Source organism: Neolamprologus brichardi, chromosome 23, assembly GCF_056152115.1.
Source record: "Neolamprologus brichardi isolate AB-2024 chromosome 23, ASM5615211v1, whole genome shotgun sequence".
Taxonomy (NCBI): domain Eukaryota; kingdom Metazoa; phylum Chordata; class Actinopteri; order Cichliformes; family Cichlidae; genus Neolamprologus; species Neolamprologus brichardi.
In genome coordinates, this window is record NC_142125.1 from 18,924,147 (window position 1) to 18,949,497 (window position 25,351).

The 25,351-nt window shown below is 41.6% G+C and overlaps 2 protein-coding genes across 4 annotated transcripts; both read left to right on the top strand.

The window, feature by feature from the left end:
• The first annotated feature begins 954 nt into the window (after positions 1 to 954).
• Positions 955 to 3,497, top strand: lipt1 (lipoyltransferase 1). 2 transcript variants are annotated; one of them, XM_006800321.3, is made up of 4 exons: positions 955 to 1,097; positions 1,679 to 2,225; positions 2,597 to 2,818; positions 2,900 to 3,497. In XM_006800321.3, exons 2-4 carry the CDS (start codon positions 1,706 to 1,708, stop codon positions 3,310 to 3,312), a joined length of 1,155 nt encoding a protein of 384 aa, XP_006800384.1. In that variant the 5' UTR covers positions 955 to 1,097; positions 1,679 to 1,705; the 3' UTR covers positions 3,313 to 3,497. The 2 variants fall into 2 exon arrangements, with proteins under 2 accessions (XP_006800384.1, XP_006800385.1); XM_006800322.3 differs by lacking the exon at positions 955 to 1,097 and adding an exon at positions 1,107 to 1,252.
• A 1,407-nt stretch (positions 3,498 to 4,904) lies between these two features.
• On the top strand, positions 4,905 to 23,396 carry eif5b (eukaryotic translation initiation factor 5B). Of its 2 annotated transcripts, XM_035911841.2 has the most exons (27): positions 4,905 to 5,024; positions 8,430 to 8,537; positions 8,623 to 8,686; positions 8,782 to 8,946; positions 9,036 to 9,543; positions 9,617 to 9,756; positions 9,841 to 9,918; positions 10,020 to 10,170; positions 10,286 to 10,381; positions 10,472 to 10,558; positions 10,651 to 10,710; positions 10,955 to 10,993; positions 13,232 to 13,518; positions 13,604 to 13,711; positions 13,806 to 13,916; positions 13,994 to 14,061; positions 14,139 to 14,280; positions 14,373 to 14,504; positions 15,053 to 15,235; positions 15,321 to 15,482; positions 17,521 to 17,652; positions 17,751 to 17,882; positions 18,016 to 18,092; positions 18,357 to 18,521; positions 18,957 to 19,095; positions 19,179 to 19,340; positions 22,526 to 23,396. In XM_035911841.2, the coding sequence occupies exons 1-27, from the start codon at positions 4,990 to 4,992 to the stop codon at positions 22,631 to 22,633; spliced, it is 3,639 nt and encodes a 1,212-aa protein (XP_035767734.2). In that variant the 5' UTR covers positions 4,905 to 4,989; the 3' UTR covers positions 22,634 to 23,396. The 2 variants fall into 2 exon arrangements, with proteins under 2 accessions (XP_035767734.2, XP_006800383.1); XM_006800320.2 differs by lacking the exon at positions 10,955 to 10,993.
• Positions 23,397 to 25,351: the final 1,955 nt, after the last annotated feature.

Here is a 25,351-nt window from a genome sequence, read left to right on the forward strand (position 1 = left end):
TCAATTCATGTCTAAACCTGTTAGACCCAATTTTGTCTCCCCTATGTTATAACTGTTAACAAGTGGGTGAATTTTACCCGCGTGGCATGTCCTACTGGGAGGAGGCCCCAACATAGACCCAGGACTAGGACCCAGAGATTGTGTTTATTGGCTACCCTAGGAATGGCTCAATGAGGAGGTGACAAGACGGAGGTCTGGAATTCCCTGCTTCTGCCCACTATATACGAATTCAGATAAATGGAAGAAAATGAATAGATGATTTGTCATTTTGTTGTTTTAGATTTTGGCTTTTATTGAAATGGTTGTTATTCATTTTCAAAACGTGTACATCACTTCTGATGTTAACTTGTGATATTTTAGTAATACATAAACATCTTTTGTAGTATCATGTTTTATCATATTTATTATTGGTTTGTTTTCAGTGTTTTTCTTCTTTGTTGTTTGTCAGGAGTATAACATGCAATGATAATGCATAATGCAAGGTGGCGCACAGTTAAACGGCATAATTTATGACTGAATAATCTGATAAATGGTTTAAAATGTCTTTATTATTAGTTTTTGACATATTCAATTTTACAGTTTTAAAATTTTGCTTAATATCTGAGTGTTCCTTAGTTTTACTCTGCGTTTTGTTTTCTCATTTGTCGACTAAGAAATTAGTTGCCAGGAACTTCCCTAATATTAAATTACGCAGGACATGCAAATTCATAACCAGTTAAATGAATTAATTTGTGATTGTGTTTTTTTTCTTGTTGTCACAGATTTTTAAATTCTATTTAAATTTGTAATTATTGTTTTAAGTTATATATTTATTTATTCAGTTATTTATTTGCTATTATTATATATCAATTATGTATTTTTTATTAGTTTTGTGATAATTATTCATATTGTTTGTTGTTTATTTCGTTGTTTTTGTTGTTTAAAGATAAAACCAACTATATACTGTGACAATAAAATAAGGTGTATAAAAATCTGTGTAAGGCTTTGCGTGGTTTTACTTTGAAGGTTCGAAGCGGAAGTTGATTGCAGTTCGTGTCCGTACCAGCAGCTCATCTTCGGTCCGGGTCTGCGGAGACCAGCATCCGCTTTCAGTCCCGGTAAGCACGGTCTGTGAGCGGCTGTTTGTGCACGTGAAGTGACTTACAGCTGCAGCTCGTGTTTTAAAAACAGCGCGAGGAGTTAGTGGGAAGCTAAAGCTAACAGCTACAGGACGTTCGGGGAAGCAGGAGTCTGTGTCGTCAGACGTTACGTTGTACGTCGTGAACGTGGTGCAGTTTAAAAAACAATGATACAAAGTGTCTGTTTATGTTGCTGTTTCTGGTCCTTTATGGTTTTTGTCATTAAAATAACTTTGTGGCCAAATGTAATAGGAAATGTCTCAAACTTATTAAAGAAAAAGGTTTAAGAGCTCCATTTCTGCCAAATGATAAGGTTCAAACAGTTAATCAATTACCAGAAATATATTTCATATTCCTTTTCTGAGTAAAATATATAAAATATTGAGATATTAGTGAAATGTTACAGATGAAAGCTATTTTAAGCTAAGTGAGTTTTCCATCAGTTTTTTTAGTTTTTTGTCCTTCCACCTGAAACGCTGACAATAATATCTATGATGGAAAAAGTGCACACACAAAAAGACAAAAATTCATTTCCTGTTGCTTTTATTTTGACATTTCAGATGTTCCTGACCTCCTGACATGAAGTGATGTCAGAAAGCACAATGATGTCACAGGTCAAAAAGACGTTTTCTCTTTTAAACCAGCGAGCCTGCTCCTGGTCCTGCTCCAGATCCAGCTCCAGCTTCTTCACAGACTCTGACAGTGCAGGATTAGTTCTCCAGTCTCACTCCACTGATGTGTACCAAAATCTGGCTCTGGAGGACTGGATTGACGCCAACGTGGAACTGCAGGGGCGTGGCATCTTGCTGCTATGGAGGAATCGGCCCGCCGTTGTCATCGGGCGCCACCAGAACCCTTGGACTGAGTGCAACCTGCCGGTCATGAGGAGAGCGGGCATCCCTCTGGCTCGCAGGCGGAGCGGCGGTGGGACGGTCTTCCATGACCTGGGCAACCTGAACCTGACCTTTTTCACTTCCAAGAAGGCGTACGACCGGCAGAGGAATCTGAAGGTGGTCACAGACGCACTGAGGCGCCTCCGGCCCGGACTGGACGTCCAGGCCACCGACAGGTTTGACATCTTACTGAACGGACGATACAAGATCTCAGGTACGAGGCCAGAGTGAGTGAATGAAAGCACAAGAAAGCAAATAAGGGAAGAAGATTAATTAATTACAGTAGAAATAAAAAATAAAAATAATAATAATATTAAAAAAAAATTGTATCTGTTTTTAAATGTTGTTTTAATATATTTTTCTTTATCTGCTCTCAGACTATTAAATACACCGACTCTGCAGCTGGATTAATAAAAACTAAAAATAGACGTTTCCATGTGTCTGATTGGTCACATGCTGCTTCTCTGTTTATTTTTGTGTAGCTTTGATGTTTACATTCATGTTTCTGTTGTTTACTATGAGTGTTTGTTACCAGGTCATCATTGTTTACATTGTTTATTTGTTATTTTGTTTTTTTATGTTCAGGCACCGCATCCAGACTGAGCAGGAAGTCGTCGTACCATCACTGCACGCTGCTTCACTCTGCCGATCGCTCCGCCCTCTCGTCCGTGCTCCGCCCTTCCTGCCCCGGCATCCAAAGCAATGCCACTCCCAGCGTCCCCTCGCCTGTTGCCAACCTCCTAGACCATGCCCCCTCCCTGCAATGGGAGGAGCTCCTGGGTGCTCTGGTGCAGCAGTATAACACAGGTACGGTCTTCCTGCACCCCAAAGGATACGCTCTGTCTGTATTCAAACGTTTCTGCTTCATTTATTTTTATCTTGTTTCAGAGTTTGGCCTCCACTCTGCGTTGACCGACATAGACCCAACTAATGAGTCCATGTTTCCTGGTGTGGGTGAGATGGAGGTGGAGCTGCGGAGCTGGGACTGGACATTTGGGAAGACGCCTAAGTTCACCATGGAGACGCAGTTGGAACTGACGAATGAGCAGCCGCCCGCTCGCTGCTCTGCTCGCTTGCAAATGGAGGTGAAGAACGGGCAAATCGAGAGCTGCCACTTGGACGTCCCTGTGGAGTGGCTCCCCGTGCGGCTAAGCGGCGAGCTAAGCAGTGTGCTGATTGGGGAGAGGTTCTGTCCACATCGAGCCGCCGCTGCCTTCAGTGCAGTGCTACGCTCAGAGAGCGGGGCAACGCACAGACGACTGCACCGCCTGTGTGACGCCATGCTCACTGTGATGGGCTGAGACGAGGCAAACATCAAACACAAGTGAGATGCTGCCCCCTGCAGGCTGCATGCCACATTACAGCCGGTTAAAACCTTAGAAATGGAGGAGATGTCTGTATGTCTGATGGGCAGATCATCTGAGCAAAAAATCTGATCAATCAATAAAGGAAATGATCATCACAGCTGAGAGGTTTTCCTGGAACAGACATTTACGGACATCTGAGTTTTCATTTTTTACCCTCTCGAGTGAACAGAGCTGCTTTTTCACTTTATTTGAAATGCTTGAAAGGAGCTGCTGTAATTTAGTCACAGCTGTGAAAACTGTTCATGAAAATTCACACAGGTTATTATTTTCTGTATTTTATTTGGTAAAATACAAAAACAACTACAACAAAAATACAAAAACTCATAAATTATTATCGCCTTCATTTCTCTCATCAGCTAATGCTTTTTTCTTTATAAATGCATAAAACTACATTTGAAAAGGTTTTCATACAGCAAAACAAGATCTACAAGAGGCCTTTTAACATTTAACTTTAACATAACTTTAGTATTTAACATCTAAATATTTAGACGAAAACACAATTGTTTTAGGAAATTCACAAAAACAATAAATCAAACAGTTTTTAAGCACACAAATCAAAACATACAGGTAAAAATGAATTTACTGTAACCTCCTTTAACTTTAATTATTTTATTATTATTATTTTATTAAGCATGTACTGTAAAATAACACCTAACTCTCCCGATAAATGTGCCAGCACTATTATGGTATATATTCATTTTCTTAAATAAATATTTAAATGTAAGTTGATGTGTATACTGTCGGGTAAAAATCAGCCTAAAACACCATATCATTGCATGTATTTGAACCAGTATATCAATTCAAGCACAAAAATATGCTCAGACTTTCAAAATAAAAGTCTGTGGGACAAAGTTAATAATGATGCAAAGCATGTGGCTGAAGGAAACGAATGCATCATCAATAATACAGTTTTATTGTAAGTCATCAGACCGAAGGCGTACAACGCATGCGCAAAAGTACCGATTCAGCCACGCGTGCTGACCAATGACTGGAGGGGAATATAACAGGAGGTGTCACTCTGACAGTTTCTCCGTGAACAGACAGTCACGTGATATCATTATTTAGGAGAGAAGCAAGTATTAAATAAAATAATAAGATAAGCAATGGAAACTGATAATAGCGTAATTAAATATTTGCTGTATGGAGAGGAATGGCATTTATACATCACCTTTATTCGCCACTTTAAGTATTTAGACTTTTTGACATTTTTCAACTTTGATAGTAAAAGTTAATAAAATCATCAGCTGTGGAAAATAAACCCAAACTCTAGTGGATATGTCACTAGGGTGACCATATTTTGATTTCCAAAAAAGAGGACACTTGGTCCAGACATGGAGAACTTACTGTTTGCTTAAATAAAACTTTAACATATTTAAACGATGCCTTCTCTGTGCGGTTAATAAAAGGTGAAATAAAAAATGTCATATAGGCTTTTACAAGTCAACAAGTGCAAAAAGAGGACGGTTGGTCACCCTAGGATGTATGACATTAGAGGTGGAGGAGGAGCGGAGTGGCCCCTCCTCGTGGTCAGTAGGAGATCTTTTCCCGCTGTGAGCCGTCGTGTGCGTCGGCCAACACAGAGCAAAGTAAGCGGAGACCTGAAGCTTCAAGATGGGGAAGAAACAGAAGAAATCCGGAGAGGACAGGTAGGGAGCGCACCGGCTACCGATAAACATCACTGGTCCGCACTGACACCGAGCCCCATTGGGGCTCTCCCGGCCCGTGAACACCCCCAGACCGGCCCGTTTTCCCGCTGCTTACAGTGTTAGCTTAGCGGCTAGCCGTGCTAGCGGATGCTAACCACGAGTCTGTGAGGGAGTGAGGCAGCGAAGCTTTAAACAGCCTGAATGTGGCTTAAGGAGAATTACAGAACAGCAGGCGGGCTGACACGGGCGAATCCGGGTTACCCTAGGCCTGGGTGGGCCCCCCCGCCAGCTGCGGGGCTCACGGGAGCCACATGTGTCCGCGTTAGCCGCCTCAGAGCCGGCTGCTGTAAGAGGCGGCCTGCAGTTGCTGTAACGGAGACACATCACCTGTGAGCAAAGACCTGCTCGGTGACGCAAGCCTGGCTGAATCACCTGATCCGCTGCGGTCACGGCTATCCCCAGGTACAGCACAGATGTGCAGTTGTTGCTCCTTTATTGACGAGTAAGCTCTAAAACGTGATTATAGTGAATATAAACAGAGCAGGCAGGTACAGACACGCCACAGTCTGGGAGCGATCACCTGCTCGTGAAAGGAAAGTTTGATCGGGTTTTGGTACGCTGATGAAATCGGTCACCTAATCTTTCATTTATAATCAATACTAATAATGCACTAATAATAGTCGAGAGGCTTCAAACTGGTTTTAACCCTCCATGGACACCGTTTCACGAGCCCACCTGCTCGTGAAACGCTCTGATCAGATTAAACGGCTCAGGGAGGGAAACTCACACTAATTAGCTGAAATAAACATTTAACTCAAATATAGATATAACGGGAGTGATGATACACAGGGCTCGCAAAATTTCAAAATCCCTGGTAGCCCTTCGGGCAGGGACTCTTCAGTCTTTGGTAGCCCAAAATAAATTTAAGTAGCCCGAATAAAAAAGAGAACAATTTTTTTGATTGATGTTAATCAAAAAATTGTTGAAACACAAATTACAACATTGTATAAAAATTACAATCATCAACTCAAATACTTGGTTCTAATTAAACAGAAATTTCTACGAACTTGTAAGAACTGTAGAACATGAATCAGTCTGTGTCAGATCCTGAATTTGAATTTTCCACTGAAGTCACGGGTTTTTGAAGTTTGCAAAGACTGCTAAATTGTGCCAGTGGTAGTTCACCCTTTGCAACATAGTACGCTGTTCTAAGCAGATTTTTCAGGTTTATTTTTAGTATGTTATTTGCAATTGGTGTTTGTTTTTGGAAAGATATTGCAGACTGAGCAATAATGCATTTCTTGCATTTCTCATGGGTTCTAACGGGGGCCTTTCTTAAAATTATTGGTCCCAGTAACAAAGGCGCTTGTCGACTCAGAAATCGAGGGAAAACCAACAACACACCCGGCAGAACATTATGTTATTTACACGGGTGCACATAAGTGGTCCGCATGTGCGCATTCGCTGTCAAAATAAAAGTCGCGCACCAGATAAGAAGTTGCAACGCGCGTTTGCGTCCATATAAAAGGCACTGTTTTTGTCCGCTAGAGTGGGATTTTCACGGCACATTCCGCACCACATCTCTGTGCGTTCATCATTTGTTTGAAGCCAGCTCACCTCCTGCAACCACTTTTCCGAGAATACGCACTTCTTTTGTGGTTCGGACTCCTTCTGACATTTCTTTGGAGGTGGAGGAAAACCAAAGTAATTGCTTAAAGGAGCTTCTTCGACATCTTTAAGAGTTCTAAACAAATGTCTGTCCTCCCCCAGAAAATCTTATGTACGCAAACACGCGTTGCAACTTCTTATCTTGTGCGCTCTTTTTATTTTGACAGCGAATGCGCACCTGCGGACCACTTATTTATGGTTATTTAGCTCGTCATATTGCAGCCACAGAAATTCTTTTGTCCATGAAACCATAAAGCTGCACTTTCTTTTTGCCTTATAGTCTGATTTGTCATAACTTTTCCGTTTTGTGGTAAGCTTTTCTTTGGCTGTCACTTCTTCACCCTGACCTGTCTTATTTGGCTCAGCAGAACTAAAATATATATCCTGCTGCTTTTACACACGCACTCACATAACGCTCAGCGATTCTCTGCGCGATCAACCTCTCACATGTTTAAGCTTGCTGCGGGAGATTTCGCTTGTCATGTTTGCATAGTAAGGTAACGATTGATAAGACGATGCCAGAGGAATTGGTGCGCAAATTATCGTCACTCACCAATCAGTGCTGTCGTCGCTCTCTATACACAGTTCAGCGATTGCAAAGTGAAAGCAAAAAAAATTGACATACATTTTTCCTTCCTATGATAGCCCGACGGGCAGGGCAGAGATAGATTTTGGTAGCCCGACTTGAAAAATCGCTAGCCCCGGGACGTCGGGCTAGCGATTTTGCGAGCCCTGATACAAACACTGACGTCACAGATGGAACATGAAACTCCTGCCAGATGTTGGGTTTTAATATTATTGTTTTCTGTGTTAAAGCGTATTGGGGTAGTAATGCAGCTTCTAGCAAAAGCTTATATTAAATTCATTTGTAGTTTCTTGTCTGCTGATTTTTACTGTCTGTGTTTTTGAACTTCTCCTTACACCTTTGCAGGTTTTATGTTTATTGTTTGTTTTGTTTTATTTGTTTGTGTTTCATCTTTGTTTATGACTCTTTACTCGTTATTTGTGCACGTTACCATTATTTTTTTATACTTCATTTTTTTTCTAGTTTTTTCTAGTTTTTCTAGTTTCCTGTCATAACTTTTTCCATTTTTTCTTCATTCTTGAGGAGGGTTTTTGGTGCTTTTTTTAAACTTTGCATTTAACGTTTGGTTGCTTTGTAATTTTTGTTTTATCTTTTTGTGCATCTGTGCATCTTTTTCTGCACACATTGTCTCTTTATGAACTCACTTCTAAGGTTTTCCCTCACAACATATTAACAGTCTGTGTGTGCAGCTTTTTTTTAGGCCTACTCAGTAATCCAAATGTGCCTCCAGCTCACTTTGTAGATAAATTTAAACTTTGAAAGTTTGATCTAAAATGCCAGAAAATCTCAGATGTAATTGATAAATCAGCGGTTTGTTTTTGCCATACTTCATCTTCAGTTTCACAGAGCAGATTAGATGTCTTCCTTTGTGAGTCTGAAACCAGATGATATTTGATTTACAGTGACTTGAGGGAACACAATCCGTGGTTACAGCACTGCTGTCGCTTTGTGCTCGCTGTGCCTCAGAGGGCTGATGGGAAATGAAAGGAAATGAGGAGTCAGCAGCTCTTCACATTCACATTCTTCTGATACAAAGAGAAACACAGTCTAACTCGGTCTCCTCTCGCAGCCCGTGTTCTCAGTGTCTGACCAGGTTTTAGTCGGGTGTCACTCCTGTGCTCTGATCGACCGTTTTTCGAATCTGTGCTCAGTGCCAAAGATGACATCGATGCTCTGGCGGCGGAGATTGAAGGAGCCGGAGCTTCCAAAGAGCCAAAGGGAAAGAAGAAGAAGAAAGCAGGGAAGAAAGATGACTTTGAGTGAGACATTCTTCCAGATAGTTTTTATTTTAATCAAGCTTACTGCTTTGAAATTTCCTAAAACAGTTCTTTCCTCCTCTTCCAGTGAGGATGACATCATGAAGGAGCTTGAGGAGTTATCGCTCGAGAGCACAGGAGGAAAGGGGAAGGTAAACGCATCCGAGGGGCACTTCAGCTAAAAAATGCTTTTTCAGTCAGAGAGATTGAAGATTTGTTCTGATACAAAGAATCTCTCTCTGTGCAGAAAACAGACATCACAGAAGAAGTAGAGAGTTTCGAGCCTCCTAAACCGGAGAAGAAGAAGACCAGAAAGGGAAAGAAGGGCGTAGCCAGCCCCGAGGATGAGGAGGGTGATGATGCTGAAGGTCATGTTGATGGAGAAAGGAACGGAGAACAAAAGGAAAAGAAGGTGAAATAATGAACATAAACGTCATATCATAGAAATAAGAGCACAGACTCTTTAGAAAGTGTCTAAATTTCTATTCTTTGCTCCTCCAGGCCCCACCTCCTACTCCTGCTTCAGAATCTGACGATGACAGCAGCTCACAGTCTCGAATGAAGGCCAAAGGAGGAAAGAAAGGAGGCAAAACATCTTCAGTGTCCGACGAGGAGGAGGACCAGGACAAAGGTATGAGGAAAGGAGAAGAAGGAGGCAGCGTTGGTGGAAAGGATGACTCCGAAGACGATGAGGAGTTCACCTCCAGGAGAGACAAGAAGAAGAAGAAAGGGAAGCCTTTGAAGGCCGAGAGCGAGGATGAGGAGGAGCAGCAGGAGGACAATGGCACCTTCAAAATCAAGACGGCTGCACAGAAGAAAGCAGAGAAGAAGGAGAGGGAGAGGAAAAAGAAGGAGGAGGAGAGGATGAAGCAGAAGAAGCAGAAGGAGAAGGAGGGCAGCGTGGAGCCAAAGAAAGAGCCAGAGAAGAAGACGGAGTCGGCGCCTCCACAAAATGCGCCTCCTGCAGCAGTGTTGGAAGAACAGGAAGGGGCAGAGGCAGCAGCAGAGGGTAAGTTATTATCAGGAAAAACATGAAATCGTGTGATGCCATTCAGTGTGACGTGTTTCTTCTCCTTCTGCAGAGGAGCCGGAGGGCGACAAAAAGAAGAAAGACAAGAAGAAGAAGAAAGGAGAGAAAGACAAGGATGAGGACAAGAAGAAGAAGGGACCTAGCAAGGCCACAGTGAAGGCCATGCAGGAGGCCCTGGCCAAGATGAAGGAGGTGGGGCATTGTGGGAGACGTAGTCATGGAGATCATGATGGGATGGGTGCTTGATATCTGAGAATGATTAAACTGTTTTTGCAGGAGGAGGAGCGAGCCAAGAAAGAGGAGGAGGAGCGACAGAGGAGGCTGGAGGAGCTGGAGAAGGAGAGGCTGGAAAAGGTAAAATACAAAGCTCCACCACCTCCTTCTTCTTCTTCACTTTTGTCTTTCCTGTCGTCTCATCGCGAATCGCTGTGGCATCGGTTTTGCTGCCCTTGTAGGAGCGCCTGGAGCAGGAGCGCAAGGAGAAGAAGAAGCAGAAGGCGAAGGAGAGGAAGGAGCGCCTGAAGAAGGAGGGGAAGCTGCTGACGAAGGCCCAGAAGGAAGCTCAAGCTCGTGCTGAGACCATGCTCATGTTGCTGCAGGCTCAGGGTGGGTGCTATGACCAGGACAGACTGGAAGGGGCGCTAAGAAGGGTTACAGAAGTATAATGCAGTCATTCCAGTACAGTCAGCGCTGTACAGCTAATATGATCGTGTGTGTGCAGGTGTTGATGTGCCATCCAGAGACAAAGAGGTGCAAAAGAAGAAACCTGTTTATAGAGACAAGAGGAGGAAGAAGCCCGCCACCCAGACTCCTGAAGGTACAGCCCTGCTGCTCGCACCAGCCGAGAGACGCTACAGTCCTCCTGCTGGTCATATAATAAAAATAATTTTGTCATTTCCCTTCCCAGAAACATCAGAAGTGACCTCGCCGACTTCAGAGACTCCAGAGCCAGTTGCAATGGAAACAGAGGCTGAGGCACCGCCTGCAGAACCAGGTAAGAGCTGCAGGTGTGAAGTGGAGGTATCGGCTGGTGTTTTATTGCGCTGAACAGAAGTTAACTTGTTTCTGTTCTGTCTCTGTGTTTAGAGGTGAAGCCAGAAGCTGCTGTGGATAACTGGGAGGCCATTGCCAGTGACGAGGAGAAAGGTGAGAGCCTTGGTCACCTGAAATGATTCGATTCTTTCCTCTGTTTTCACATCTAATAAACTGCAGGGGAAAAAAGACAGTTTCATCTCCAGTCAGAGGGTCGGTGGTTCGATTCCCAGCCTTTTGAGTTAAAATGTCCGTGGCAGGATATACTGAAGTCCAAAAAGCAGCTGTAGCATGTGTGACTGTTGGCTTTGAGGGAACTAAATTCTTTATATGTTGCTTTTATTTCATGAATAAAAAGAAAGGAAAACGGGGCTCAGCAGGACACGACGAGAAGCAGGTACTGAAACTATGCTGTGCAGGCAAATGCTTGTTTTAGTACCCGAAAGGCATGGCTTAGATTTGTGCTTGTTTTAGTACCAACTAGGCATGTCACATATGTGTTTCTTAAACATTAAAGTAGGTCTAAGCTTGGTGTGTGTTAGGTGTGCCCTTTTGGTATCACAAAAGCATGTGCAAGCTGTTTTATAGTATGGGTTAGGCATGTGTTAAATATGTGATGTTTTTCGGTAGCAAAAATGGTCGTACTAAAAAAGGCTCTTTTGGTAGAGACTTAGTATCCCCCCTTTTTTTTGTGTGTGTGTGTGTTGTTGTTGTTTTTTCTTTTGGAAAGGCTAGACCAGGGGTCGGCAATCTGCGGCTCTTTTGTCCTTATACTGCGGCTCCGGGTGGTTTGGGAAAATAAATTAGAAGTATTTAGCTGAAGTGTATTTTATTTGTGTTTAGTTCTTTTTTTAACTTGTAGTTCTAAATTGGAAGATTATTGTGATTTTGAAATATAAAAATAAAATTATATTATATTATTTTTTCACCACTCAAAATAAGCGTCACACTCGCGGAAGCCAGTATACCCGCTGAAACGCTGTGCATTTATCGAGACTTTCGACCCCAGGTAGGCCAGTTATGGATCTTCGGATCCACATTATGTCAGCAGCTCCACCATGAACTATGTTAAAACAAACACCGCTCACGCCTGACAGATGACAGCTTACAGTCCTGCGTAAAGATGAAAGCCCCGATTTGCAGACGCTGTGCGCAGAGTTTCGGGACCAGAAGTCCCATTGTAAACATTTCACGGCAGACCCGACGATGTTTGCATGAACATGCTTTTCTGCATCTCTTTACTGACCACTTTTCACACACGGTTGCTGTACGCATACAGCCGACTGTAGCTTTTCAGCTCACAGCCCGACAACACAACAGCAGAGAGAGCACATACTTTAAGGAGGCGAGGCGTGATTGCGGGTGCCGCTCAGGTGCGTCCGACTTCCCTGCAGCGGCGCTGCAGACCACGCCCCGCCACACACATTAAGCAGGTAAAATACATATTTAGGCAGAATTTTGCAAATATCTATTTTTTCTTTTTCAGCAGCATAGTGCTTTTTTCCCAGTTATTTTTTAAAAGTCAGGTCAAGGCTCCAAAAGCCCAAAGGCGATAAAAGGGTGGCTCACAGCAGTTTTTGTTTGCTGGATCATTTTAGTTCAGCTGGGTGTCTTTCCTTTTGTTATATTTCTTTAAGAGTTCAAAATGTGTTAATTACATAAATAAAATGTAATTTTCTCTGTAGCACTTCATGGAGTTCATAAGCAACACAGCTTAGTTTCTGTGGATTCTTTTAAAAAGCAGTTAAAAAACTTTTTTGTTCAAACAAGCCTTTTGTTGATCTTCGTATTTTATATTCTTTACATTATTTACATTTGATCTTTTACAGTGTGTATAATGTCTATTGATTGTATTGTTTATTTTAATATTTGTGTACAGTGCTTTGTGACTGCCTGTCTGTGAAAAGCGCTTAATAAATAAACTTTACTTACTTACTTTAGTTGTTCACACAAAGCATAAAGGTAAAAAACAGTATATACAGTGTTATCTTCATTTTAGATGTCAAAAAGTATTTGCGGCTCCCAGTGTTTTCTTTTGCGTGGAAACCGGGTCCAAGTGGCTCTTTGTGTGTTAAAGGTTGCAGACCCCTGGGCTAGACTAATTGTGTGTTTTTTCCTATTTATGGCTAGACTAAGCCTGAGGTGTTTTGGTATTGAATAGACTTGGAGAGAATCGTGTATACTTTCATCAGCACTTACTGATTGAGGTGTTTCTGTTTGGTACTGACCAGACTTAGACAAGTTCTTTTTGCTCATTACCAACTAACCGAGGCAAGTACTGTTGTTTGGTACTGATTAAACTAAGGATGTACTTTTATTGGTACAGACTAGCCTTCTTTATTTTTTTGTTTGTTTTTAGGTACTGACTAGACTGAGAGTTCTTTTATTTTTATGCACTAGGCTTGTTGGACTTCAGACTTTCAATATTAAAAACATATGGGCAAGGCCTGTGGTTTTTTTTTGGGGGGGGGGGGGGGGTTTGCTGGCACTGACCAGTGACGTGATGGTAGAGCTCGGTTTGTTTCACTATGACAACATTCATTTTAGACAAACATGTTAAATTTCAGACAAAACCGAACTTAAGCATTAAATGTTATAGCAGTAGAAATTAAAACTTATATCTGTCACCTTTCAGAGCTGAAAAAAGTCCACATTGAGGTGAAGGAGGACATTGCTGCTCCTCCTCAGCCTGCCGCTAGTGAGGATGAAGAGGAGGAGGAAGAAGAGGATGAAGATGATGATGACGAGGAGGAAGATGAAGACGATGAGGACAGTGAGGAAGAAGCTGAAGTGGAGAAGCCAACGGTCGCAAGCCAGGGTAAGAGGAGGGCGCCGAGCGAGGATGAAAGCAGCGAGAGCGAGGACGATGATGGCAGGACGAAAGAGGAGCGACTGTACGACCGCGCCAAGAGGAGGATAGAGGTGAGAGACACTGCAAAATCAGGGGGAGTGACAGGATCTCTCTCTATACCCATCTCTGACTGACGGGTTCTGTTTGTCTCCTTAGAAACGCCGAGTGGAGAACATGAAGAACATCGACTTGGAAACGCTGAGGGCACCAGTGGTGTGTGTGCTCGGACACGTCGACACCGGCAAGACCAAGATCCTGGACAAGGTGATGTTTACTCTCTGCTTACAGAATTTTTACCAACTGTTCCTGAAGATACAACGTTTACTTATTGTTGTTTGTTCTTGTTGTTTGCGTGCAGCTCCGGCACACCCACGTTCAGGATGGCGAGGCTGGAGGAATCACTCAGCAGATCGGAGCCACAAACGTCCCGAAGGAGACCATCGAGGAGCAGACAAAGATGGCTAAAAACGTATGCCATCTCCCTCTGAACAATGAATAAACTGTGTTTATGGTTACTGTGTATTAACCCCTGTGATATTTGTGCAGTTCAACAAAGAAAGCATCAAAATCCCCGGCATGCTGATCATCGACACACCTGGACACGAGTCCTTTAGGTAACGCCCGTCTCTCCTGACTTGCCTGTCTCACTCGCCTGATTCTGTCTGTCGCTAACTGATCTCTCTCTCTGCAGTAACCTGAGGAACAGAGGCAGTTCACTGTGCGACATCGCCATCCTGGTGGTGGACATCATGCACGGCTTGGAGCCTCAGACGCTGGAGTCCATCAACCTGCTGAAGGAGAAGAAGTGCCCCTTCATCGTTGCCCTCAACAAGGTCTGCCAGCTCCTCGACATCAGCCTCACCTTCTTTTTCTTCTTCTCGTGCAAATTTTCTGAGATTGATTTTTTTTTTATTGCCGTTACCAGATCGACCGCCTCTACGACTGGAAGAAGAGTCCAGAAACCGATGTCGTGGCTACACTAAAGAAGCAGAAGAAGAACACAAAAGACGAGTTTGACGAAAGAGCCAAGGCCATCATTGTGGAGTTCGCACAACAGGTGTTGATCATCACATCATCATTTATCAGCCAATCACAGCACAACAATGAGAAATACTTATTCATTATGGTCATTGGGCCATTTACTTCCATTCAGTTCCAGATGATAACAGTCTAATAGCAAGTTTTTCTAATGTTTCATTAAAGAGCGTGAGTTAGACAAGAAAATACATAATATACTTAGTATCTATTTTGTATTTATGTATATACTGTATATAATATATACTTACTACTTAGAATATTATACTACTTATAATTAAATATAATCAAAATGTTATTCAAATGGGTAAAACAAAGATTTTTACTGTTTTTATTCAACAAAATAAGCTTCTCAGCAAGTTTTATTATATTATAAAGTCTCCCTAAAAAGTTTTGAACCTGCATTATATAGTAATCTTTTTCACAGTCTGAAAGGAACAGCATGATGATAAGATTGGATGATAACATTTTGTAGTTTAGGGCAGCCTGCATTGAGGCTTGAGGAACACCAAAGACGACATCAAGCTCACTTTCCCTGAACTTTGTTTTCTGTGTGCTGTTTGTCCTCAGGGTCTTAACGCCGCCTTGTTTTATGAGAATAAGGACCCCCGTACATTTGTATCGTTGGTTCCTACGTCAGCCCACAGTGGTGATGGTATGGGAAACCTCATCGCCCTATTGGTTGAGCTCACCCAAACAATGTTGGCCCGGCGGTTAGCGCACTGTGACGAGCTGCGAGCTCAGGTCATGGAGGTGAGTTCAATTTGATCTGTTGTCTCTCCTTTTTCCATTCCTCCACCGTCCAGACACTAACTCCATGTGATCTTTGTGTGTTTAGGTAAAAGCGCTGCCCGGTATGGGAACAACAATAGATGTCATCCTGATTAACGGTCGTCTGCGGGAAGGAGAGACCATCATCGTACCAGGGGTGGAAGGGCCCATCGTCACGCAGATCAGGGGGTTGTTGCTGCCACCTCCACTGAAGGAACTCAGAGTGAAGGTAAACATGTCTTAAATTTTGTTAGAGCAGCTTTTAAACATGTATCTGGCTGAGATGTAGCGGGAAGATTTTATACTATAATGGCTTTGAGTTAAAGTACTCATGGTGTTTAAAGCAGTCAGTTCAACAAAACCTGCTTGTATCTGTTTCATGCAGCTTCCCTCACGTGTATATGAGGGAAGTGACTGTAGGTAATTGTTTAGCAGATAACGATTTGTGTGACACTTTCCCAGGCAAAGCGCTTTATATTAAAAGCATTAAAAAAGGAATTTAAGTAACACAGTCAACGTTTAAAAAAAATAAATTAATTTAATTTAATCCAGTAACCCTGCTGATACAGGTTCACTGCCACTACAGCCAATATATGATGATGGGGCTCCCCCTGCTGGCACATTATACATTTGTTTCTCCTCATTTGTTCATTTGTTCTACTTGTGTGATTATTTTTCATATTTGATCATAAAAGATTTTTCTTTAAAACTAAAAACAAAAACTTAAGGCTGATTTAAAAACGGTATCCTGGACCGTGGGAAACTTTTCTCTGACAAACAGCTTAAAGTTGCCCACAATAATAGTTATATTTTTCTCTAAATCTAAAAGAGTGAGGAATGAGAAGACTGTACTTTGAATTTTCTAAAATGATGCTTTTAAGGTGAGTTATATGGTGAGTTTTACTAACAGGAGCCAAATTAATTCATGCAAAATGCACACTTTTATTATGAAATGGTTTTTAATGACTGCATACACATATGTCAGATTAGGTTAGACAGTCTTTGCCTTTACTGCAGAAGGCCAACCATACACACTGTTGTTGTTTTTCCGAGTGCATCAAATGCCACTCATTGAAGGCTTGTTCATCTAAGTCAGTCTGCGGCTTTTTCCTGTCAGAAATAAGACTGCTTTAAATTTCCAGCAGAGCTTTGTTTATTCTCTCACATTGAGAGTTAATGGTGTTGAGACTGGCCAGAAATCACTTTCAATTATTTATTTAACCAGAAAATTAAAGAGAACAAAAAAACAAGAGCCATCAAAGCTCGAGTATCTCATTATGGAGCTCTAACTTCTTGTACATATGCATTGTTTTTCAGCATAAACATGTCTTTTTTGACATTTGTCTAAAAAAAAAAAAAAAAGGACAAGTCAAGTATTTTACTATGTTCTGCAATCCAAAAAACCATCCTGGTTTTAATTGCTTTTACACTTCATTGTTCTTATTAATGTTTTTAAGCACTCAGGTTTACCAAACTCAGCATGAGGGACTATGTGTGAAGAAACAAGATCAACCTTTAGTGGTGGTGAATGATGGAGAAGTGCACTTTATCATTAGACATGAATTCACTTCTACTCATAGGCTACGTCCACACTAGCCCGGATATATCTGAAAACGCTCCGCGTCCACACTAGCGTTTTCAGCCGTTTTCACAGAGTTGTGCGTCCACTTTGAAACAGCCTAAAACGCTTATGTTCCAGTACTGCGCATGCGTGAAACGCAAGACGATTCAACGTGCCTCATTTCTGTCTGCCGCTTATTTACTTTACGGCTCATACAAACGCCGTGGCAAAATGTTGAGGAAAAGCACCGAGTTTTTTAAATGGACTAATGAGGTGGAGTTGTTCCTGCGAATAACACAAAAGTACAAAGTTGCAAAAGCGAGTGAGAATTAAAGAATTTGAAGAAAAGCTATCTGGAGCATGTACAGATTGATATTAATCTTTAATAGGACTGTCAAAATTGAGAGCAAACAAAACAACTGCTGTATAATGCCCTCTGCTCTCTTAGCTTAATTGGTCACATCACTGAAATGTGTCATCGTTTTCGAAAAGGCTCCGGGTTCGATGTCCACACTGCGACGCAAAAACGGCATTTTCAAATGTTCCGCTTTGGAGAGTCTCGGTGTGGACGGGAGGCCAAAACTGAGAGAAAAAGATGCATTTTCAAACGAAAACGTATTAGTGTGGACATGGCCATAGTCTCTGCTTTTTGGACTTCATAAATGTATCGACTGTGGTTGACGTGTTGATTGGTTGTTGTGTGCAGAACCAGTACGAGAAGCACAAGGAGGTGTCGACGGCTCAGGGTGTGAAGATTCTGGGGAAAGACTTGGAGAAGACGTTGGCGGGGCTCCCCCTGCTGGTGGCTCACAAGGATGACGAGATCCCCGTCCTAAGGGTAACAGTGCTTTTCCCTTTAGTCCAAGTTAAACTCCAACACAAGGACTGAACTGGTCCTGTAAGACTCCCGGTTTACTTACATGTGCTGGTTTTCAGGATGAACTGGTGCGAGAGCTTAAGCAGACTCTGAGCTCTATCAAACTGGAGGAGAAAGGTGTTTACGTCCAGGCATCGACGCTGGGATCGCTGGAGGCTCTGCTCGAGTTCCTGCGGACATCCAAAGTCCCCGTAAGTACCTGACAGTACAGCTGAGAGCTCTTATTTTGAAAAACTACAGGAAGTAGAAACTAACAGTCCTTGACCTTTGAACTGTGTGTGTGTGTGTGTGTGTGTGTGTGTGTGTGTGTGTGTGTCCCTGCAGTACGCTGGCATTAACATTGGCCCAGTTCATAAGAAGGATGTGATGAAGGCGTCAACCATGTTGGAGCACGACCCGCAGTACGTCACAGTATAAACACACACTCAGCCAAAATGAACACAAGTTAGTTAGTGCAGAAACACTGTAGAATCTGCACCCACAAATATCTGCTAATTCTAATTTAAAAATATTTCGGACAACTATTAAAATATTTTATGACCAAAAAGAAAAAAATCTGAATACATTTCACAGACGTCCTTGTATCTCTGTTAAAATTAATACTGGTGGAGCACTGGTGTAGAACCTGTAGATGTGACAGAGTTTTGGGGGGTTGGTGTTGGCAGGTACGCGGTGATCCTGGCCTTCGACGTGAAGGTGGAGCGGGAGAGTCAGGAGATGGCTGACAGTCTGGGAGTTCGCATCTTCTCTGCTGAAATCATCTACCACCTATTTGATGCTTTCACCAAGTACAGAGAAGACTACAAGAAGGCCAAACAGGACGAGTTTAGGTAAGAAAAGCTCACGTTTGCGTTAATTGTTCAGATTTCTTTGGGTATTTTTGACTTTTTATTGACTGGAATAACAAGCAACATACTATAACATAGTGATGGAGACTCCAAAAGGCTTTTATTTATCCACTGCAGTTAATAAGTCTTTTTTGTATATATGCAAATATATGATGGTGTCCTTTCACAGAATAACTTCTGTTTAACTAACCCTGTGTTTTTAATTATCTATAATACATTTGTAGATGATTCTATTTGTTATTATTGGTTGTAAAAGTCAGTTTATATGCAGATGATGCTCTTGATTTCTTTTCACACACATGAAAATGGAGCACATCAGTGTGGTAATTAGGCTTCAGTAACAATGTGACTGTGATCGATTCATTTTACTTAAGGGTTGTTCGAGGGTTAATGTGTTTTTTTTATCTGTGTCATCAGGCATGTTGCCGTGTTCCCAGTGAAGCTGCGAGTTCTTCCTCAGTTCATCTTTAACTCCCGAGATCCCATTGTGATGGGCGTCACAGTGGAGGCTGGAGTCCTGAAACAGGGAACGCCCCTCTGCGTCCCCAGCAAAGCGGTAAGACCCGCTTACAGTCTCTGTGGCTGTTTGTGTGAATTATAAAATGAACTGTAAACTAACCCTTTGTGTTCACATGTCAGTTTGTGGACATCGGTGTGGTCACCAGCATCGAGATAAATCACAAGCCCGTTGACACTGCCAAGAAGGGCCAGGAGATCTGCATCAAGATTGAGCCAATCCCAGGAGAGTCGCCAAAGATGTACGGGCGCCATTTTGAAGCCACAGACATCATCGTCAGCAAGGTGAGGACACGCCCTTAAAGGAGGAACAGAAGAACGTTAGACGAGAGGCTTCACAAAAATCACAATTACCGTGAACACTGCTGTTCACTCCGCCGCTAAAAGGTCGATTTCAGTCAGTGTCCAGGTAGCAGTGTTAGGAAGAGGAGACAGAAAAGCAAGGAAGAAATAGAGCCTAAATAAGGGGAAAGAAGGAGAGGAAGGGTAAGAATATCTTCGTGTCTTTCGAGTTAGTCAGGCCAAGAATTTCATGTAGTTTTTCTGTTTTCTGTAGAACAAAAGCAGAGACGTCCAGACAGTGAAATAAAACCTGGTGCTGCTTTTCAACTGTGTTTAAACAAGTTTTACGTTGTGTTCACTTTAATTGTGTGGATGCCCTCAAAGGCATCCACACTATTGAGTTCCTGTTTCTCTTTAAACTTTATTCTTATAGTTGCTCCACGTTTTTCGGCACTTAACTACTCCCTCAGTTTTCAGCCGATTTTCTCCGTTCAAACTCTAAACTGTTCTGCTATTTCTGCTAATTCCAGCTATATCTTTTGGTGTTTATTACTATTATACTTTTTAAAATATTACACTTTTTTCCTTTTTTTTTGTCCCATTGAAATGAATGGAAAACTTCCACAATTCTGCTAAAACTTGCTTGTTTTTCAAACTTAACTACTTCCTCATACTTTCACCTAGGAACTCCATTCAAACTTTAAAATGTTCTCAAATGATTGGGCTTTTCCTGTGTGATTCAGCTTTTTCATATCTGTTACCGTTTTCATTTAATGCCTCTTTAAGTTTTCAGTTGCAGCTTTGTGATTTTTCAGAAAATACATGCGTTGTTATGGTTGCTATGCAATTAACTCCGAGTGAGAGCTGGTGCTTCCTGAAGTTTCTCTTCATGTCCGAACAACTTCTTGCTACTCACTCAATTTTCACTCAACCTCCACAAATTATACATCAAAACGTAGGTATTTTTGCTGGCTTTCAGAAAATGTCACTATCACTGTTGTGGAAGTTACAGATTTTTATCAAATCGCCTCAGAGCAACACAAAGTCTTAAAACTCTCCATAGAAAGTCAATGGGGAGTCTGTTCAAAATCAGCGCTGGGACTCTCCAATGAGAGGCATTTTCAAATCATCATATCTCCTTAACAAAGGAAAGTTAAGACATGAGGCTTGTGCCAATTCATCTTCAGACACTGCTGACACTCACGATCGGAGCAGTTTTTACAGTCATCTTACCGTTGAGTCATAAATTACGTTTGTTTGAGGGGTGGAAATCTGTCCTCCTCTCAGTTTTCAAACTCCGAAAATGAAGCCGTTTCTTCTCTCGTCATATCTCCGCGACGGTTGTACAAAGAGCAATGAAAATCGCAGTCAAAGTACACCAAAGTCCGCTGATTCACCCAGTGCAAGAATTATGCTTCTATCCCACCTAGTTTTTGAGTTACACGACGTTTTGTAACTCCAAAAAATGGCGTTTTTCGCCTCTCACCGCGATCTAATTCTGACTGCTCATCAGCCTGTTTTCCATGCGCCTGCTCTCTTTGCCAGTGGCGCAATTGGTAATGAAACGGATCTTCAGACCGAAGGTCGTGGGTTCGATTCCACCTTGTTCAACATTTTTTTTCACTACAAATTGATACACTATCACAGACCTGTAATTCATATTGATAATTTATTACAATTCTGCAAAGTTTTATGATTTTGGCAGTTTTTCTAATATGGACCTCAGATTCTTGTTAACGCTCCATGGCAGAAATACATACAAGTACACAGCCTGATGAAGCAGACAGAAGCAGTACCTCTGATTGGTTCAGCATTTTCACCTCTTATCAGCACAAATCTCAGCCTCTTCTGCTGTTTTTATTAGAATTTTAAGCTTTTTCACCGTTTTTCTGTTACGTGAGAACCAGTTTGGCTCAATGAGTAGCTGAAAAATGTCAGCCTCTTCTGCTCTTTCAGAAGAATTTCAGAGTTCAGCTTTTTCACTTGTTTTAAGCACAAATTTCAGTCTCTTTACCTCATTTCACAACAAAGTAGTTCTTCCTCTTCACCTCTTTTCTGCTAATTTAAGCTTCTGCTCCACAGTGCACATTTTTCTTCTTATCATATCTTTGCTTGTGACCAGAACTCATTTGGCTCAGAGGGTTGAGCAGCTGCCGTGAGACCCGGAGGTTCGAATCCTACCTGTGACAGTTGCCGCACATGTCCCCTGCTTGCATGCGCAAATTCTGGTTATTCACCTCTTCTGCAAAAATTTCGGCCTTTTCACCTATTATTAGCACAAATCTCAGCTGTTTTCAGAAAAAACTCTTTTGAGCACAAATTCTGCTGATTCATCTCTTTTCAGCGCAACTTTCTGCTTCTTTCCATCCTTTCTGCAGAAATTCTGCTCATTCAACTCTTTTCAGCAAAATTTTCAGCCTTTTCACCTCTTATCAGCACAAATCTCAGCTGTTTTCAGAAAAAACTCTTTTGAGCACAAATTCTGCTGATTCATCTCTTTTCAGCAGAAATTCTTCTGATTCACCTCTTTTCTGCAAAGTTTTCAGACTTTTCACCTCTTATCAGCACAAATCCCAGCTTTTTCAGCTGTTTTCAGCAAAAAACCTCTTTTTAGCAGAATTCTGCTCATTCAGCTTTTTTCAGCAGAAATTCTGCTGATTGAACTCTTTTCAGCAGAATTTTCACCTCTTTTCAGCACAAATCTCAGCTGTTTTCAGAAAAAAATCTTTTGAGCAGAAATTCTGCTGATTCATCTCTTTTCAGCAGAATTTTTAATTTTTTCACCACTTTTGAGCACAAATCCCAGCTTTTTCAGCTGTTTTCAGCAAAAACCTCTTTTCAGCAGAAATTCTGCTGATTGAACTCTTTTCAGCAGAATTTTCACCTCTTTTCAGCACAAATTCTGCTTATTCACCTCTTTTCTGCAAAGTTTTCAGCCTTTTCACCTCCTCACCACCTTTCAACTTTTTCAGCTTTTTTCAGCAGACATCTTTAGCGTTAAGGCATCCACACAGCATTTTCGCAGGAAATGCAAATTTTTCTAGTTTCTCTTTGGTTTTACTGTCAAAAAATGGTTGTAGCAGCAGGCTGCTAATAGAGGCAAACTTAAATGTGGGCTCAGAGTTTTTAGAGCAAAGAATGAAAGGCTGTTTCTGGTTATTTTAACAACCTCTTTGTTTTTGTTTCAGATCACACGGGCGTCCATCGACGCTCTGAAGAACTGGTTCAGAGACGAGATGCAGAAATCTGATTGGCAGTTGATCATGGAGCTGAAGAAGACCTTTGAGATCATCTGAGGGACCTGAACTACAAAAACACACACTCGCTCTTCCTCCATTAGACGACAAGGCAGCGGCGGCGACCAACGGAGGAACAAAGAGAAAAAATTGAAAAGAGAAAAAAAAAAAGCAGATAAAAGACGTGACAGTGTTCTGTGAGAAACGAACAGTTTTTTCCACTGTTGTAAACAGTGATAGTTTAGACATAATTCTCACACACACACACACACACACACACACACACACACACACACACACACACAGTATTCCAACGTGCCTGTTCTTTAGCATCAACGTTTTTGTTTTTTTTTTTCCTTCTTGTTGTCTGCTCTGATATGTGGCTGCTGCTTCGTATCCCAGGCTCCGCCCCTTCTTACCCAGACTGAGGCTCACGAGCTTAATGAGGCTGATGTGCCACCTGAACAGGTGCATTATGGGATTGTGCTGTGCAGCACCAGGCCTCAAAAGGGAAACAGTTTTTCTGTTTCTTCTTACAGCATCAGTGAGGACAGCGCCGACTTTACAGACATTGAAGAGTTGACTTTCTCTTTGCTGTCCTGCTCGGCGGCCATGTTGGGAGGCCAGGTTGGCGTGGGATGATGGGGTGAATGACAGATTTTAAACTGTTTTTGCTGCAACTGCTGATGTAATAAATTCCCATGATTCTGACGAAACATGCAGAGTTTTCGGTTCATGTGTGCCACAAACACTAAAGATACAAATCTGTCTATATGGAAGTCTGCTGATGCCAAAATAAAGTAATTAAAAATAATTATTAGAATTAAAAATACTGTTGTTTTCCTTTCAAAATGATGCTGTATTGTTTGCAGAACATTCTTAATATAAGTGTACAAGTTTGATACGTGGGACTTTTCTGATCTCATGTGCACGCTACATGAAATCGTATATTCTAACTTATGGTTAAAAAGTTGCATGAAGGCTGGTGTACATCCTGCTTCAATGGTCTTTATCTTGGAGTGGACGCTTAATTAGTACCAGTGGTGTCGGAAGTAACTCAGTGCTAGCTAACTAAAAGCAGCTGATCTTTATCAGGTATTGAAATTATTGTTACACTGTTTTATGTTTTATGTGTCATTGTTTTCACTGTAGATGGTGACTTATTAGCCTCACAAGTGGTCAGAGGATTGATTGGTTGAAAATATTTACAAACTTGTGCTGCTAGCCAAGCAGTCACATTTCCAGTGAGTTACTGAGGGTTTATGGTTCAGCAGGAAATCTACGTTGTAGCGATGTCATAACTGCAGACCCCTCTGAAACTTCACAGAATAACCTGATGTGCGCCTTCCTGAAAATGTAACTATACACCTGTTCAGTGCCGTCTGTCTTCTGTGCATTTCCTCTTTTTTTTTTTTTACTGCAGTTTTTGAATTGATCAGTGAGAGGATCAATCATTCTCCAGCATATAGAGTAACAATTATAGCATCAAAATAAGGATTCAAAACTGTCAAATTCCCAGAGAGCAATTGCTGAAGCTGTAAAAATGAAGGTGAGGGAATGAAAATAAAAATATATCTACCTCTGAAAACAAAACTGACCATAACAAAGACAAAGCACCCAGGAGGGGAAAAAGTCCCTGCATTTTATTTGTTTCAGCTGCCACCGCATATAAAACATGCAGAGATGATCAAAAGAATTAACACACAATGAACCAATAGAAGCATGAATGCTTGTAACAGGGCAGGCCACCATGTCTAAATCAGGGCTCGTACTGTTCAATTAAAACACTTCTAATGTTGTACTCTTAAACAAGTAAGTGTGCTAATGAAAGAATCAAAATTAATGTTTACAATCTATTTATAATAGATAGACACAATGGAAGTATCATTATTGCAAATGTTTTCATTTTCCTGAAGTCTCTATTTTTCATTCAGTCTTCACAAACCAATACCTGTTATATTATTACTGTGATAAACAAGGTGTTTGTGGTTGTGAGTAAATTAAATGTTAAGTGGCATGAGTGTCAGTCATCTGGCTGGTAAATTTACTAACCAACAATTGTCAAATTGTGTTACAGCTAACTGGCTAACGTTAGCAAAAATGTTGACAGTAAACTTGCTAACATCATACATGATCTTCTGTTTGTTGGTGAGAGACAACAATAATACACTCACCAGCCACTTCAACAGTTTGTTAATACAAATCAGCCAATCAGTTGGCTGCAACTAATTGCATTTAGGCATGTAGACATGTTCAAAACGACTTGGTCGATCCCCTTGGAGCTAATAGGGAGACAGTAGTAACTCAAGTAATCACTGATCACATCCAAGGTAGCAGAAGAAGGAGAATACAGAAGAGCATTTCTGAATGCACATCAACAGATTGGATGCCATTCCTGTCAGCTAGGAAGAGGAATCTGAAGCTACAGTTTCACATAGGCTTACAAAATTTCCACAATAAAAGACTGCAAAAACTGTTGCCTGCTCTGATGAGACATGCTGCTGTGAGATTCAGATGGTAGGGTTAGAATTTGAGCAATATGAAAGCATGGATCCATCCTTCCTTATATCAAAGGTTCAGACTGGTGGTGGTGGTATAATAGCATGGGGTTATTTCCTTGGCACTTTGTCTAAACACCACAGCCTACGTGAATATTTTTTGCTGACCATGTCCATCCCTGTATGACCATAGTGCACCAGTCTTCCAATGGCTTCTTCCAGCATGATAGCACAAAGCTCAAATCATCTCAAACTGGTTTCTTGAACACGACAAGGACTT

What these genes read in the sequence shown, in the direction of transcription:
- lipt1 (XM_006800321.3), top strand. Translation starts at nt 1,706, where the DNA reads ATGTCAGAAAGCACAATGATGTCACAGGTCAAAAAGACGTTTTCTCTT. An exon ending in CGGACGATACAAGATCTCAG is followed by an intron (nt 2,226 to 2,596) that starts GTACGAGGCCAG and finishes TTTTATGTTCAG; the next exon opens with GCACCGCATCCAGACTGAGC. An exon ending in GGTGCAGCAGTATAACACAG is followed by an intron (nt 2,819 to 2,899) that starts GTACGGTCTTCC and finishes ATCTTGTTTCAG; the next exon opens with AGTTTGGCCTCCACTCTGCG.
- eif5b (XM_035911841.2), top strand. Translation starts at nt 4,990, where the DNA reads ATGGGGAAGAAACAGAAGAAATCCGGAGAGGACAG. An exon ending in AGAAGGAGAGGCTGGAAAAG is followed by an intron (nt 9,919 to 10,019) that starts GTAAAATACAAA and finishes CTGCCCTTGTAG; the next exon opens with GAGCGCCTGGAGCAGGAGCG. An exon ending in TGCGGACATCCAAAGTCCCC is followed by an intron (nt 17,883 to 18,015) that starts GTAAGTACCTGA and finishes GTGTCCCTGCAG; the next exon opens with TACGCTGGCATTAACATTGG.